The following is a 17479-nucleotide window of genomic DNA, read 5'->3' as shown; positions in this document are numbered from 1 at the left end:
ACCTGGAGTATCTAAAGCATGATGTACCTAAAATCCAAGTGCAACAGGTACTATTAAAGAAACAGACAAATGACACAGAATCCGGCAGTTACCCACTCATGTGGTTATAGTATATTTTCCTGCCTGAAGATATTTAAAGCTTCAAAAAGTGAAGCTTTCATTTATCGGTGAACTGATACTAGAATTCATATATAAAACGGAAACTCTTTGAAAGTCTCATGAGAATACTACCCAACTTTAGGAATGAGCACCAGGAAATCAATAGGAGCTCATTTGCACTAATGTTAAGTTAGACTTAGTTGATCCCATGTTTCTTGTGTTCATAAGGCGTTGCACAGAAAGCCACCATGTGTCTCTGACCAATTATAAACAGAGGAAAAAGACACATCTAAATGCTGCCAATTCAAAGGATTCAGAGCTCAAATCCAGTAACAAAATGAGATAATTATGTAGGTGTCAAGCAGTGTTTTTGCTGTTTAGATCATAAGGACAGTATCCATCTTCTGGCTTATTTAGCATTACAGTAAGGCAGTATAACTTTGAAAACATAATTCTGGAAAGCATTCTGGAGACTGAGAATCAACTAGAAAGGGGAAGATGGAAAAGGAGGAATAAATGTTATCTACGTTTTTAAAATATTAAAGCATCAAGACTTCCAGTGATGAATGACTATTTAAATGTAATTTCTGCTTGATATAGGAATGATTCCTGACACCTTTTAAGAGAAAAGACTGAAATTTTCCTCACATTCAATTTATGTTTTCTTTAAACATGAGTTCTGCATGCACACAGTATTGAAAAGCAATCTCAGCAAAAAAAAAAAGTCTATCATAGTGACTCTACTACTGAGAAGCTGAGGCAGAATAAGGAAAAATAAAATGTATGGTTTATTTCTTTGTTATACAAAGAAAATTAGAAGTGGTCCAAAACATCTTTGTCCATCTCCCATGTCCTCCCTGACATACCGAGAACATACAAAATAAGGGCAAACTAGATCAGGAGTCCAGCTCAGGGTCAAGTTTTTCCACCTTGATGACTACATCTGGAGCTGTGGCAGCAGCTCTGGCCTGCTGGTTCTCCGCCTCTGACTCCGACAGCACCTCCTCCTTTATCTTCATGGGCTTATTACTGGCTTCCTCCTCTTCATCCGAAGACTCATCAAGCTCCCATTCATCATCTATGTCCATTTCAAATACTCTTACATGACGGAGGTTTGAGCTTAACTGGAGAAGAAAAGGTCAAATAAAGACTCTCTGAATTAATGGCTGAACTAATACATAATATATAAGAAATCAGAAGCTTAAAGAATGGCTTTGTATGAAAGTTATTTTCCCATCAATTTACAACAAAATCACTAAACTTAGCCTCATTTGCTGGAGAAGAATCTCTATATACAACAGTGACAATTTCATGATAATTAAAATCTAGGGGTGCCTAGTGACTCAGTCGCAAGAGCATGAGATACTTGATCTCAGGGTCACGAGTTCGAGCCCCATGTTGGGTGTCGAGACTACTCAAAAAATAAATAAATAAATAACATCTAGAATTGTATTCCTCAGTCAGCTTTCTGAGAATGAGAAAGCTACATAGCTAAGACTACAACATGTTCATAATCAATAAAAGCAATACACCACAAAATGTTTACACTTTCTGAAAGGACCTTATAGATCCAAAGTCACTTCCTCCTGTTACTCTCAGTCAGTAAACAATCTGTAAATACTTACCACACAGGACACTTTGCGAAAACCGTTCCCAGCAACATACTGAGCTTTCATACTTTCCAGTAATCGCCAATGCTTCTCAAAATGCATGGTACGTGTGGGAATAGCACTGCACTGTTCATCTAGCCTGGAGAGGGGAAAAACCAACCCCGGAATGAAAAGGCGATCTTCTCCCTGGTTACAAGGGGTAGTATTAGGATCCACCATGGGTTCGATTTCTACCAATATTCCCATTTCCAAAATAATTCTATCAGCCACTGTTTAAAAAGTATTTTCCTATATCCTAGGAAAATACTGCAATTCCAAATAGCCAGAATGGTGCCTTACTAAGGTTTCTGATTCCAGCTCAAGGAAAGCAAACAGACACATTTTTTAAATTAGAGAAGGGTTAGGGTTAGCTGTGTACCTCCATGTGGCTACTGACGTCCTAATTCTAGAAGGAAACCACTAGGAGCAAATCTAAAATAACCAATTCTATCATTAACTGGGGTTAATGCTACCCTTAAAAATAGCATAGAAGTCCCATTCACCACTCCAAATAATTCCCCACCTTATTTGAGCAAATACTCTTGATTTATTTGTAAAGCAAAAGGGCAGAAGAGCTGTTGAAGTCAGTATTTTTTTAAAGAAAAGTACTTCTGCTCAGCTGACTTTCCTATCCCTAGTAAGCACTGTCTAGCATGCCTAAGGAGCTAGAATGTACAATACACATTCAAAAGCATTTAACCGTTAGGTCAGCAAGACTTTCTTACTGATGAGTTAGTTACCTTGTGGAGTAAGCCCCAGTGAACTGATATTCTGCAGCATCCTCGCCATTATACACTGAAGCCAACGGCAACTGGACCAGGAGTCTATCTCTCCCTTCGCGCCCCACAGTGTCTTTCAGAACTACTGTTACGGTCTCATCATCATAAAACTGTGCGTCTAAGCAGCTGTAGGCACTAGAAGTGAAGGACGTTCTGTTACATCACAGATGATCAGGACTACTGAGGAAGTACTGTGGTACCACGCAAAAAATTAATACAACAAAAACCAAGTGACATTCTACACTAGTACACTAAAAATACATCATGAGTTTGCATTAAAATCAGTTACCGATTGCAGTGATTATTCACAAATAGAACTAGGCCCTAAAAACAGGTCATCATGAAAAAAGAAAAATCTGGGAGGGTGAGGTTGGTTCACAGTTCCAGAAAACTCCTGATACCAATAGTCAGGCCTTAAGGCTGTGGAAATTCCACGAATGGCACCTTGTAGATATACTGCCTAAACAAACAGAGCTAACTAGACTGAGAAGTAAAAATAAGACTGACAGAGGAAAAGTCACAACAACTTCAAAGACATTCTCATAAAAATCTCCTTTTATGTAAGGAAAAGAGAGTGAGAAAAAAATTGGCCTGTGATGAGTGTCCACCCCACAGCCTCAGGGACAACTTTGGTATTGTTACCCTTTTATATCCTAAGAACATCCCAGAGCAGGGGGAATGAGGCCACCTCACGTTAGTGTTGGTCGTAATAGGAACTTCAGCCACATGCCCCCTGGAGCCACCTTGCTTTCATAACAGACAGGGGAGCTCAGAAGTATCAATCACGGGAAACCAGGGCTCTATAAACCCCTAAAGGGCAGTAAGGTTCTATTCAATTGTGAAGTCAATCAAAGTATAAGCTATGTGAGCAATTCTGTGCCCTCTGCTGCAAGTTACAAAGGCCTCGTGGGCATGACATCATCACTGTACCTGAGTCTAACCACATTTCTGTACATATCATTTGTACATGTAAACAATCTCAACCAGGGCACCTGGGTGGCTCAGATGGTTAAGCGTCTGCCTTCGGCTCAGGTCATGATCCCGGGGTCCTGGGATCAAGTTCTGCATCGGGCTCCCTGCTAGGCGAGGAGCCTGCTTCTCCCTCTGTCTCTGCCTCTCTCTGACTCTCATGAATAAATAAACATTTAAAAACATATTAAAACAAAAAAAATTAACCTTAAAAAAAAAAATCTCATCCAAACAAGATTCAAGATTTACCTTCTTCTCACTTTTTCGGTTGTAGCATATGTGAAGCTCCCAAACTTAACAGCAATTAGACCGTTACTTACAGATCTTGAAGAAAGAAGGGGAGAAAAAAGAGACTGTGGAACAACCTGGATAGCCAATAATCAAAATGCTTGAAAGAATATGATTGTCGGTGTTAGTATATTTACCTAAACTGCCAAGTCCCAGACCCAAAATACCATTATGCTCATTCTGCAACAGTGACAGCTAATTTAAACACCTGGACAGACAAACCTCCATCAAAATTACAACTTGCTTTAAAATCTTAGTCACTCAAGTAGGTAGATACCTTATAAAATTAAGGACAATTGGGACAACCAAATTACTTCTCTTTGGCCCCATCTTGGGTCTCAAAACATTTCCTTCAAATTCACATTAAAAACCATTTGAGATACTAAAAACGAATACATTGAGAAACACGTATTCTGTATGAGATTTATTTTTTAGAACTTTTACTTCAGATTCTCAAAAGAAGTCTCTATAGGCAGGCCTCTTGTTTAATGAAAGGCATACCTAGCCTGAGGCAAAAATCCTTTCTATAAGGAACCCAAACCACGGTTTTGAACAGCTACAAGTTCATGAGATAATATCCTGAGTGTTCCACTGTTGTATTTTTCCTAACGCTAAAGAAACTCTGCAAGTCACAGCTATACCTGTACACCATTAATAATCTAGACTCAGAAGGGATCATATAGCTTCCTGATTTGGCATTATCCTCTTAATGATGTGAAAACTAAGACTAAGAACAGTTCAGCGACAAGCCTAAAGTCATAAGGTAGCTTAACTGAACTCCAAAATGTAGGGGAGGGAAACTGTATGTTTATTATTAAAAATAATACATTCTCATTCTCGAACTCAAACTTTAGATTAATACTTACTGAGAAATATCAGTATGTCTCCTTAAGATGCACATTTTATAAAGTGAATCTTCTAAAATAGTAAAAAGAAGATAATGTAGGTTTGAGGTTTTATTATTCCACCTAAGGAAAAAAATTTAATGTCAAAACATGATAGTCAGCTGTCACAGTAGAGAACGAAACTGTTTTGCTCGCATGAGATGGGGAGAAACACACACTTACAGGAAGGGAAATTTGAATAATCTGCGTGTACAGTCCTGACTAAAAAAAAAGAAAAAAAGGTAAGAAAAAATTAAATTGGCCGCTGAATTTTACCACCCAAAAAGTAAACATAATTACCTTCTAGCATCCCTATATAATGGAATACAGATTGCTTGATTCATCGATCTTCCAATGACATCCTAAATAAAATAGATTAAAACAATCCCATTAAAGCATTTACATACACACAGGTATGTATTCTACATCTACAGAAAGTCCCTGACCTTCACTGCTCAAGTCTAGTAAAAAACCATCCAGATCACCAAGCTTTCACATGAGAAACTTCAATGACAGTCCTAACAGCAAGGAAAAGAGACAGAAGAAACTCTGAAAAGAACACGGGAAAGAAGCACAGACTAAGAACTCCCAGCCCATCTCCCTGTCTCAAGGCACAGACCTGCCCTCCTGCGGCAGTGCGCTAGACACAAGACAGCTCTCTAGCCAAGACCATTTACAAGAAGTTTGTTCTGGGAACAAATAAGATAATAAGGAAGCCAACACTCTCAATAACCTTGTTATCTGTTCACTTTTTAGTTTATGTAAGAAACTAACGATAAGAGGAAATGTTAGGGTGAGCCCAAGGAGCCTGCCATTTTTGTTAGCCAAAAGGTGAATAGCAGCATTTTCATATGGCTCCCCTGAGTAACTGTGATCGTTTACATAAGTGAGCCCCATATTGTAGATATTCTCCCTCCTCCACAAAGGCACGCATTTCTTTTTCAAACTTACTGCTGGTTTTTGCAAGCACAGATCAATAATGTTCTCCATCCGCCTTTTCACAAAATGCAATGATTTTCGAGGATAATATGGAAACAGCAAAGGACTTTCTGGTTTCAAACAAGAAGAGAAACAAAAACACAAAGCTATATTAAACCAAATGATTAGGAGAAAATAATCTCTTGTCTGAGGCAGCCCGCACCGCATCTCTGGCGGCAGCTATCTCCCTGGTCGCTTCATTATCCCTGCACACAACCTCACCACACATGACTGTGGCCTCCCGCCTTTCTCTCCTCATCCCCTGCCGCTGGCCCACTAAAACCCACCACACCCACTGCAGGCCGAGTCCTAGCAGCTCGATACTCTCTTTTCTATTTTCTCCACCCAAATCTGACAGTATGCTTCTGCTGGGTATAAGAAGGAAAGGGTGATTTGGGAACCACAAGACACATAATAGAGTTCGTTCTCTACTCTGCCACAGTGGAGTGACAACAGCAGTCCAGTATTGTTTTCCAAGAGTGTAATACTAAAAACAGAAACAAGAGACAAGACCCTAGTGCTATGTAAATAAGCACTTTACTTTTCAAAAGGCTACTTTACCAGTAGAAAGTAATACATAATTCAGCGTTCACTGGTAGCGATTCCGCGAGATTCCTTTCTATCTGTTACTTCTATTGCTCACAACAGCTGTAAAAGTAAGCACCGCACTCTCCAACTTAACAGATTAAAAAAATGAGGCTCAGGAGGTTTGGGCAATTTGTCCAGTGTGAAAATGATGAAGAATCCACACCTGTGACTCCAACCCTCGGGCTCCCAGGCCCACCACCCTCTTCTCCTGAGCTCTGTAGGCTTCCCTCACTTGAGGCATCTCATATCCCAGCTATGCTGGACAAAATGGGTTTTAATCAGTTAACATTTTAAGCTCCCCACAGGTGACAGATGCTGTGGGAGCAGAGAAAGATATCTGGTCTTTGTCCCTGGTTCCTGGCACAGAGCTTCTAAAACCCTCAGAATTTCTTTAGTGATAGGGGTGACAGGAACATCTTTTGGTGTAAGGAGGCGAATCTGGGTAGATCGCTAGATAGTTTCAGGATGAAGCCTGATTACCAGAAAGACTAAGCCCCGACAGAAGCCTGGACTTTTTGGCCCTCATCCCCCAACTTCCAGGGTGGGGAGAGGAGCTGAAGTTGAATCCAATCACCAGGAATCAATGGTTTAATCCATCGCACCCCATAAAGAACCCCTGAACAGACAGCTTCCGGCTGCTGGGAGGGTGGCATGCCCAGTGCAGACGCGGAAGCTCTGAGCCCCTTTCCCCATACCCTGCCCTATGCATCTCTTCCACTTGGCTGTTCCGACTTGTATCTTTATAATAAAGCAGTAAACCATTTTAGCAAATTACCAACCTGAAAGGCGGTGAGGGGTTGTGGGGACAGAAATGTGGGCCACCCAGGGACCCGATCCTTAGGCCTGAAGTTGGAAGCGGAGGCAGTCTTGTGGGACTGAGCCATGGAAGTTGTGGAGTCTGGGTAGTTAGCATCAGAACGCAACTGCAGGACACCCAGTCGGTGTCAGAATTGGTCTCAGGAGGAAAAACCTCCCATTTTAGTGTCAAAAGTGTTCTGAGTAACAACAGCTCACATGATAGCATCCTGATTGCTCAGGAGCCATGAGCCAGGCAACAAGTGCTCTACCTACATTTACTGAATCTTCACAACAGCATTTCGAGGGAGGCACTACTATCGTCCTCGTTTTACTGAGGAGAAAACTGGGGCACAGAGAGGTTAGATGGTCTGCTCTCAGCCACACTACGAGGAAGTCGTAGAGCAGGTTCCAACCCCCGCGGCCCAGAGCACCAGCATTCACCCATCGTACAACACCGACGCTCCCTCATGTACCCTGAGAAAGTACATGTAGCAGATAGTTAGCACATGATTTTTGCAAAGTGCTAGAAAGAAGTTTCGTGAAAGTTTTCTTAACAGTCCCACAATGATGGGGCATCTGGGTGGCACAGTCGGTGGGGAATCTGAGCCCAGGTTTCGGCTCAGATCATGATCTCAGGGTTGTGGGACTGAGCTCTGCAGTGGACTCCATGCTCAGCCCAGAATCTGCTCGGGATTCGCTCTCCCTCTCCTTCTGTCCCTCCCCAACACACTCTCTCTAATAAATAAATAAATCTTAAAAAAAAAAAAAAAAAAAAACAGAAACAGTTCCATAATGAGAGTCTGTATTTCTTCACACTAGACTAAGAAACGGGAGAATTAATGAGCTTGTTCCAATTCACATACTAAAAAAACCTTGAGCATTTAAGAGATGGGAGTTAATAATACGAAGTGTTATCTTGGTTAAATATGATGCTCCTAGCTAAGATTAGGCCTTCCTGTTCAGTCATAGAAGATGTGAGGAAAAAAGGGGTAGGGCCTATTTTTAGCCCATCCAAGTCCAGGACCAGTATTAGCCCACTCCCAGACAGGGTTCAGGTGCCACCATTCCTGGCACACTGCCATGAGCCCTCCTCAGGCTGGGGATGCATCCTGATTAAACAGCAATAGCTTTATTCTCCCTCCATTCAATAACTAACTGACATTAATAGATCTCAAGCAATACAAAATGTCCTGCTCTGAAAAAGAATTTGGACTTCTAGCATTAAAACAAAAGAGCAGCAAGCCAAGTTCTGAGCTTCAGAGAATTCTCTCCTTCCCCCATCCATCCTCATTCATTCATTCATTTATTCAGATAAACAGCAACCAGACAGAGTGGCAGAGGTTACCACCGAGTCAAGTTAAAAACTCAGGCTTTGAGGTCAGCAGAACCCTACTTCCATCAGGTACCAGCTTGTGTAATCTTGGGCCTTCTCTGACCTTCAGCTTCCTTGTTAGGAAATGGGGATAACAGGTGTCTACCCCCTAGGCTCCTGGGGGCATTAAGGGAGGGGCTATTACCCTAGGGACCTAAGAAACTGACAGGCTGTGATCAGATTACTCTGTGAGAAAGCAAAGAAATACAACTTCAAAAATATTTGCATCTACAATAGTGAAGTTCTGATATATTTAGTGGTTGCTATTTTGTGTTGCATCCTGAGTAATGCTGGATCATTTTCCTATACCAACATTCAAGATCCTAGAGAATGAAAGGCACAAATACACACAAACCTACAATCTCAGGAGAAGAGTTAAGCATCACTATGCTTTTAGGAGTTAACAGATTGGAATCAGCCAAAGACTTCTCTCACTAGCAGGCTCTATAATTTTCTTCCCAATATCCTATTTTTTTTATAGGGTACAAAACAGACAATGTAAGAATACCTGGGAATAAGCAATATTACCCCATCGCAGTTAATTTCAGAATGTTTTCTATCATGGTAATGTCATATACTATTTGTTATTTTGCTGTTTCTCTAATCAAAAACAATAGGCACAAATGATCTAAAGACCTGAAATAAATATTCAGTAATTGTCCAGCAACACTCATAGTTAATATAGTGGTCTCAAAGCAAGTATAAACATGGTCAAAATCCACTAAGTTCATTAAATACCTTTAAGGTGGTTGCTATTTTGAAGAAAATCATACCACTGGTTTCCTTCTGTGTTAGGCGGTGACACGAGATCATCATCTTCATCTTTCAAGTACTAGAATTAACACCAAATCAAAATTTTAAATGTTGTAAACAAAGAAGAAGGCTTCACAGACTTTATAGTTAACATTATTCTATTTAAAAAGTGATTCTGTTTTACTGCCAAGTGCTCTGAAATTGCATTGCTATTATTCCAAGTGAAGTGACCAAAATCCGCTAAATGCCAAGCCACTTAGCAGGCTGCAAACTTCTGGAAGATCAGGATGCTATGGATGCAGAGACCACGCACTGAGTTTAAATTTTGTGTTCCATTTTCATGAAGGACATTTTAATCTTTTATATGCGTGTGTGTGTGTGTGTGTGTGTGTGTGTGTGTGTGTGTGTGTGTTATAAATTAATTTTAAAAGTATCAACTGTCGATCTACTCCAGGGCAATAGTCCTCAAAGTGTGGTCGACAGACCCCTGGGAGCCCCAAAGATGCTTTAAGGAATAATGCAGTCAATACTACTTTCATAATGTCAGAATGGTATTTGCCCTTTCAACTGTGTTGACGTCTGCACTGAGGGCCAAAAGCACAGGTGGGGAAAACTGCTGGTACTGGGAGGCAAGGTGGTGGCCTCAAGCCATACTAGTGCGCATTGTATTCCTTTTTGCCACTTACTGACGGTTTCACTTATTATTTAATGAAGCTATTAAAATAATTAATTTTATTAAATCTCAACCCTGGAGTACAAATCTTTTTACTGTTCTCTATGAGAGAACTTTTACCGATACCAAAGTACAATGGCGACCATGAGGAAAAACATTTAAGAAATTGTTTTAGTTGTGGGTAAGCCAGGCACTTTGTTGCTGTTAACGGAATTCCATTTTTATTTGAAAGAATGCCTGGTAGATAAGCTATGATCATTCGTACGAGGATATTTGGTAGACAGTTTCTTGAAAATAAAGCAAGACTGTCACATTAAGAAAAACAACTGGCAGTATTTGTTGCCAATGATAAAATTTAAACATTTAGGCAAAAATTAAAATTTTGGAAAATCTAAATCTGCCACTGTGTGCTTGACAGCCACAGTACTTAAAAATTTTCTGATGATATTGGTACGGATATTCATAAAATCTGACTTTTGGTTACTGCATGGGGAAATGTGTCAGCATTTGGAAGATCTGCATAACTCAATGAACCAGTATTTTCCAAACGACCAATACATAATATTACAAAAAATCATGCATGGGTAAAAGATCCATTCGAAGCACAAGACAGATGAATGGATTTTAATGTATCAGAGTATGAAAAGTTCACTGATGCAATTTTAGATTCCACATTAAAGCCAACCTTTAAGACACTATCTCTTATCAAGACTTGGTATAATATCAAAAAACATCCACAATTATCTGAAAAAGCCATTACAATACTTCTCCCTTTCTAAAACCTATGTGAGGCCAGATTTTCTTTACATACATTGACCACAGAAACCCAACACAACCGACTAAAGAAGCAATGAGAAGCTGTTTTCTATTAAGCCAGACAGCAAAGAGATTTGCAAAACTACAAAACGATGCCACTCTTCACTAAGCTGTTTTATAAAACATAGTCATTTTTCATTAAAAATATTTATGTTAACATGTAATGGTTAAGTGGAACTATTGTTACTTTTAAATAATTTTGTATTCTGTTTCATTTCTAATGCCTACTAACATCTACCATTGATAAAGATAACCCACATTAGCAAAAACTCTTTGGGGTCTTCAATAATTATTAAGAATATAAGAGTTCTGGGCGCCTGGGTGGCTCAGTTGGTTGAGCGATTGCCTTCGGCTCAGGTCATGATCCTGGAGTCCTGGGATCAAGTCCCACATCGGGCTCCCTGCTCAGTGGGGAGTCTGCTTCTCCCTCTGACCCTCTTCCCTCTCATGCTCTCTATCTCTCATTCTCTCTCTCAAATAAATAAATAAAATCTTTAAAAAAAAAAAAGAATATAACAGTTCTGAGACCAAAAGTCTAAAACTGCTCCTTTTTGGTTACTTTACTAAAAGAACAGGGCTGCTGTGTAAGCTGGCATTGTGTTATTTTCCAGAAACTTTGAATAATAAAGACTAACACTGCTAAAGTTTTAACATTAGTTTTTAATAATTTCTTTTTTTTAAGATTTTATTTATTTGACAGAGAGAGACACAGTGAGAGAGGGAACACAAGCAGGGGGAGTGGGAAAGGGAGAAGCAGGTTTCCCTGCTGAGCAGGCAGCCCGATGTGGGGCTCGATCCCAGGACTCCGGGATCATGACCTGAGCCAAAGGCAGACGCTTAACAACTGAGCCACCCAGGCGCCCCAGCTTTTAATAATTTCTAAAAAAAGTAATAACCAAGTTCAATCAAAAGCCCATACCTGACCAACTTTTTCAACATTAAAGTATTTTCCTTTTCGATTATAAAGGTCTGGAGCCTAGAAAGAATAAGCATAGTTTAACTCTTAAGTCAACTCACAAAAGAGAAAGAAAAAAATTCTTAAGCTTAACGAAAGTCTTTATTTTTTGAGAGAGCTGTTAGTGGCAGTTATCTTTCTTTTAGGGATTGGACGACACATATCCAAACAAAAGTTGAATTTATAAAGGCTCTAAAATAAGTATTGCCATTAATTAGTTCAATAGTTTAAAAAGTACAACTGCTAAAAATGTCAATTAAATTAGATTAAATGTGATTACTTCTCACCGTTACCCAGGTTTATTGCAATTCTTTAAAAAGAGAAAAATTATATAAATACCAATTTCCTACCTCATTGAAATGTTCAGTAAGAAATTCGGCAACAAATGTGATATCTTTTTGAGTCATCTATCAAAACCAAAAAGGAAAAGAAAAACAAATCAAGATAAAAGAAAGCTTCCCAATAGATCTTATATTTTTGTAACAATAAATGTGACTTTTTTTTTACTATCTACTAAAAGCCATGATACAAAGAGGCAACACTGCTTCAAAGAAACATCAATAGAAATCCAAAAGATTACACAACTGTGAAAATATGAAATCTTGAGGCTCTGACAAGCCTGTAATTAAACATTTTAAACCCATTTTCCAATCAGCTAATCCAGTAGCTACAGAATTCCTTATGGCCTAAAGTTGTTTATTATTTTAGGCCTTGTGCTAAGACTGTGTGTGCAGGGTCCCTGCTCTGGAAGAGGAGACTGTACGTCCAGAGAAGTCATCTTGCCTTGAGTGAAGACCTACAAGTCAACAGTGATGCTCACACAGAAATCAGGCGGGAATGTTGCCCTAGTCTGAAAGTTCTTACTTAAAGGAAAGTCCACGGCCACTTGTCACAATCCTTGTAGTCAGAAAAACTGTTTACCAGACACCAGCATTGGGACTAATATCTAAAGTACCAGATTTCCAAGGAAATAAAAATGCATTCAAAACTTAAGGAAGGTAAAGAATACAAGCACCTACATAATACAGGTTACAAAATCTTACATAAACATGAAAATTATAAAATTAGATAGCCATGGTAAAGGTATTTTGTGTGATGAAAAATAAAACAAATTTCTTAAAGGAAAAAAAAAGGGTTTACTAAGCTGTATTTATCGTCTACAGCCTGACATCTTGTAAACTGGCAACGGTGTAAGAATACCAAGACAAGCAGCCAAGCTGAGCTCAGCTAGAGCGGCATTAACACGCTGGAAAACGTACTACCACATACTACCTTATTCAGCTCCGGAAGCACATGGTCCTCCGTCATTCTCAGCATTGCTGGCAACAGAAATAAAAAAAACTGTCTTTAAAGGAAAGCTACAAACGTAATTTTAATATAGATACATTTCAAAGACTAAATGTGTTTCACTGGACTAAATCTTCAATATTCAACCAAAGAAATCTTTTCACCAAAGAAAACATTTTCCTTCTAAATACTAAAGCATGAAGACTTTAAATTTGACTTGTATTTTCAGGTTCAAAATGGCTGGTCTAATGATCCTACTAAACTATTATTTTTTATTTTCTCCTTCAACTCAACCCATTGCCACTCTGGACAGACCGATGTGACGGATGCTTTGTATGAAGGCGATGTGTGCAGATCGGATTCTTTCCTCTCCTAACACAGGGCATTTCTTCTCCTAAAATCTGCAAGCAATTCGTTCCTCCAAAAGCCTTAGAATACCAAACAAACTTGTTTCTCTCCCCTGGGTCTTTTGCAACACAAAGATATTTACACTAAGACTTTCATGTATATACATACACTTATATACACATATGTTTACAGACTCTTTAATATCTGCAGACGATTCATTTTGTACTTTCTGAGGGTTGTGTTTTTATATTATGTTCACCTAAGTCAAGAGGAATGCTGCACATGTTTCTGCACAGTGTTTGAATGTCCTTCTTAATTGCATTCGGTCAGGAATAAACATGCTAGATGTGATTCTGCAAACACAGATTATTTTAGAAACTGTTCTTAATTAGTTCAAACTTCTAAATTATCTGAAAAGCAAGCCATGATCTAGTCTACTCATTCATTCATTCATTCATCTGTCCAAAAATTATTCATTGAGCATACTATAGGTGCTGGGGATACAATGGTATAAAAGCAGTCCTGCCTTCAGAGCCTACATTTTTCAAAGGAGCAAACCAAGGCCGTACAGCTAACGAGTGGCAGAGCCGGGATTATAATGAGGTCTCTGGTTCTCCGATCCAGCGTGCTTTCTGTAATGCCCTGCTCTAATGATAAGGACTGAGCAGTAATTCATTTCTCTTCTAATCAGACTTCTCATTAGTTAGGACATGCAATAAGAATATAAGCTGCCTCAACTACTCCAGTAATTACAAGTAAAACCAAACCTCTTCTGTAAAAGAAAATTATTTCAAAGACCTCATTCAGTTTTAATATCGTAATTTATTCTAATCAGCATCTCTGATATTAAACAGGCTGGCCTGATAAACACTCTGGCTCCCCATTCTGGCTAGCACTGGTACGGTTTTGAGAAAAAAGTGAAGAATTTTAAACGCCAACATCTGCGGATCCCATTTTTTTTTTATCACAAGCAATTACATTAGGCTGACAAATACAAAGTCTGTTTATAAGATACCAGAATTGAAGATTTGGGCATTTGTTTAAAAGATATGAGCACATTACAGATAATTTAACTTCTATTTTATTTACTCTTTAGAATTTTAACAAACATGGGATAAATCCCATTTAAAACTAAATTTTGCCTGTGTTGGAAGGGAATGTATGCTGGATTATTTCAAAGATATTAAGGGGGGGGGGGGTCACAAAAATAGTACAAATGGACCTACATAAAATATGCACACGCTGTAGAGTAAGCATTAATACACTATCAAGTCAATAAATCCTGGTTAACTACCTACAAATGAAAAGACACTGTGGAGACACAAAGAAAGGCAACGAGTGGTCTGCATTCTAGTTAGCTAGGGCACAAGTGTCTGATGGAAAGGATGCTAGAAACTTCTTGTTCAGTGCTGTTCAATGTGGCACTGACAGTGTGTGGCTACAGAGTACTTCAAATGTGCATAGTGTGACTAAAGAACTAAGTATGTAGCTTACATAATTTCAACTAATTTATTTATTTTAAAGATTTTATTATTTGAGAAAGAGAGAGAGTGCACGCGCACAAGCGGTGGAGAGAGAGAGGCAGGCTCCCCGCTGAGCAGAGAGCCTGACGTAGGGCTCGATCCCAGGACCCTGGGATCATGACCTGAGCTGAAGGCAGCTGCTTAACCAACTGATTCAACCAGGTGCCCTATAATTTCAAATAATTTAAAGAGCCACAGGTGGCTACTGGCTACCCTAACGGATGGCATACATCTAGAAACAGAAGATCAAGAAACAGAACAGAAAATAAGCTACTCAAGAACAGAGGCCAGATCTTTGCTTTTCCCGCCCTCTCATTTTAAAAAACCTAACACCTACCAGTGCTTAATACATAGCAGAGATTCAAAAGTGTTATTTTAACCTAAGGAGAAGTTACAAAGTTAAAAAAAAAAAATGTTAACCATCAGCAGTGAGTGACAGGGACAATCAGTGCTACAAGTGACATCTGGGGGGGCTGGGCCTGGTGGTACAGAAGGAGGAAGGCGGGCCACGTGTTGAAACCACTGACACCCGTGAAGGGTACAGAGGGGTCATTTATACCATTTGTTCTACTCGTACGGTTACTTGAAATTTTACCAGAATAACTGAAATGTTCTAAATTGATACTCCCACAATTTTTAAAGAAGTGTTAAGATAACAAGAATGCTTTATTAAATTAACTTACCCACATAAAGCCAGCGAAAAAACGCTTTGAAGTTTTTCATACTACTATCTATAACTCTGAAAAGATAAAAGAAATCAGCAAAAAAACGCTTTGAGGTTCTTCATACTACTATCTGTAACTCTGAAAACATAAAAACAAACCAGAAATAAAATTATGATTTGTGGTTCATGTATCATCGTTCAATTGTTGTGGGATATAATACTCCTTACCATTCTCTTTTATCCTATCTGGAGGACATTTAAACCTTTGATTTTACAAATCAAACACATACCTAAAAATAAAGCTTCAGAAGAGCAAATCCTGGTTCTTTTCACAAATAAAGCAAATGACTCAGGCTCTGACTGGTTATAACAACCTTACCACAAACTGTAATAGCCTTTCCCAGCATTCAGTAAAGTATGAAATCCTTTCCCACTTTGCAAATAAAAGAAGTTGGGGAAAAAAACGTTTTCAGCATTATTCTCAGTTAAAAAAATACTGGTCAGTAAGAAAAAACATCAACGCCAACAGAAAGTCATGATCATAAATTTGTACTATGTCACTGCCTCTGCTATCAGTGGACATTATTTTTGGAAGTTGATTTTTGATGCTTATAGTAACTGATCTCAAAAACTGAACTTCCTTAAGCTTTACAGAAATGGACCCCCCAAATTTAAGTATTATAATACTTATAAGTGGAAGTCATTGTAATTTTGATGAAACTGTCTCTAAATATGGACAGGGGTATCACTTTTTAAAAAATCTCTTTAAGCTCACATCTACAAGATAATTACTCAGCAAGTAATACCTGTACTTTTCTTTCCTAAATCTCAAAGCCCTTTCATACTAGTTTCATACTAGTATGAGCGGTGGGTCAGTATCATTAATCTAGCTCTCTAGAGTAAAACACTTGACATAAAAAGACTGCGACATTTCTGATGTTACCAAGCAACATAATCAAAACTCTCTTATGGCAAAAATGGGAAAAGGGAAGAAAAGTTCCTTTCTGTCTTTCCCAATCAATACTCTGACCCCCTCCCCACACCCGGAAGGCAATCCCTGCTCTGCTACAGGCGAACATCAAAATTCTCACCACCTCAATTTCTTCATCTATAATCTAAAATAATAATGCTATATTCAACTTACCACCAGCGAGCAAGAAGTTAAATAAACTACCTTGCGTTCATATTGAAAAGTGATCACAAAAAGCTTAATATTTTATATTTACTCTCTGCAAATACGGTGACCCAAAAAATAATTCAACACAGGGGAAAAGCAATGTCATCTCTCCTCTCATTTTGTCTTCTGAACACAAGTGTGTCTCCAACCTCTACCTTCTAAAACCCCATTAAAATGATAATGGACCGGTGGGGAGGGGTGTGTTATTAACTCACAACAACAAAAAGGACGGTAGAAAAGAAATTAATTTCAGAAATGTCAGAAAGGACACGAGGCTGACGAAGCTCAACAGAGGCGGCCGCATGCAGGACACGGAGAGGACATCCAGCAAGGAGACTTCCGGCCTGCGACATCCCAGGGACACTCAACCTTGGGAACGTCAGGCTTGACAGCAGCCCTCAGGATGACACGCGGGGCTGGACACAAGAGGACAAACTGAAATACAGAGCAGTCAGTATGTCCTTTCCCCCAAAATGTGAACGCCTACGGGTTTATCTCCCAAACGAAAACGAACGAACGGGGTTCTCCCAAGAAAGCACGTAAACTGGGAAGAACCGAGGTAGCTCCGTGCGGGCACTGGTGGCCCACGGCACAGCTCTGCACATCCCGGACAGGGCACCGAAGCCGGCTTTCTGCTGCCCCTGTCCGCACAGATTCCAAGCAACTTCAAATCGCCTCATGAATAAACATGAGTAAACACCGGAGCAGCAGGTACCAGAAGAGAGCTTGAAACAAGACACCAAGACAGACAGAAAAGTGACCCAGGAATGGGAGATCATTCAGGGAACAGCAGGCTTTTAAAAATATCTAATTAATGTCCTCAGAGATTTGAGAAGATGTCATCTACAAAGCAAGAGCACAGCTCTGAGAAATGATTAA

The 17479-nt window shown here is 39.3% G+C and overlaps 1 protein-coding gene across 3 annotated transcripts in view; it reads right to left on the bottom strand.

Moving 5' to 3' along the window:
• Window positions 1–864: 864 nt before the first annotated feature.
• ANAPC4 (anaphase promoting complex subunit 4) overlaps window positions 865–17479 on the bottom strand; it is a 36774-nt gene continuing 20159 nt past the window's right edge. For 2 of the 3 annotated variants that reach the window (XM_027598836.1, XM_027598838.1), the window contains 13 exons: window positions 15443–15498; window positions 12874–12920; window positions 11952–12008; window positions 11566–11622; window positions 9143–9236; window positions 5620–5717; window positions 4969–5030; window positions 4852–4890; window positions 4651–4752; window positions 3746–3820; window positions 2489–2662; window positions 1725–1848; window positions 865–1223 (listed from right to left, as the gene is read on the bottom strand). In XM_027598836.1, the coding sequence (XP_027454637.1) occupies window positions 996–1223; window positions 1725–1848; window positions 2489–2662; window positions 3746–3820; window positions 4651–4752; window positions 4852–4890; window positions 4969–5030; window positions 5620–5717; window positions 9143–9236; window positions 11566–11622; window positions 11952–12008; window positions 12874–12920; window positions 15443–15498 (1213 nt within the window). In that variant the 3' untranslated portion in view covers window positions 865–995. The remainder of the gene's footprint in view (window positions 1224–1724; window positions 1849–2488; window positions 2663–3745; window positions 3821–4650; window positions 4753–4851; window positions 4891–4968; window positions 5031–5619; window positions 5718–9142; window positions 9237–11565; window positions 11623–11951; window positions 12009–12873; window positions 12921–15442; window positions 15499–17479) is intronic. The other variant, XM_027598837.1, reaches the window with a different exon arrangement.

This window comes from Zalophus californianus, chromosome 2, assembly GCF_009762305.2.
Source record: "Zalophus californianus isolate mZalCal1 chromosome 2, mZalCal1.pri.v2, whole genome shotgun sequence".
NCBI lineage: Eukaryota > Metazoa > Chordata > Mammalia > Carnivora > Otariidae > Zalophus > Zalophus californianus.
The sequence above is the reverse complement of the archived record's forward strand: the minus strand, read 5'-3'. Positions and strand labels throughout refer to the sequence as shown.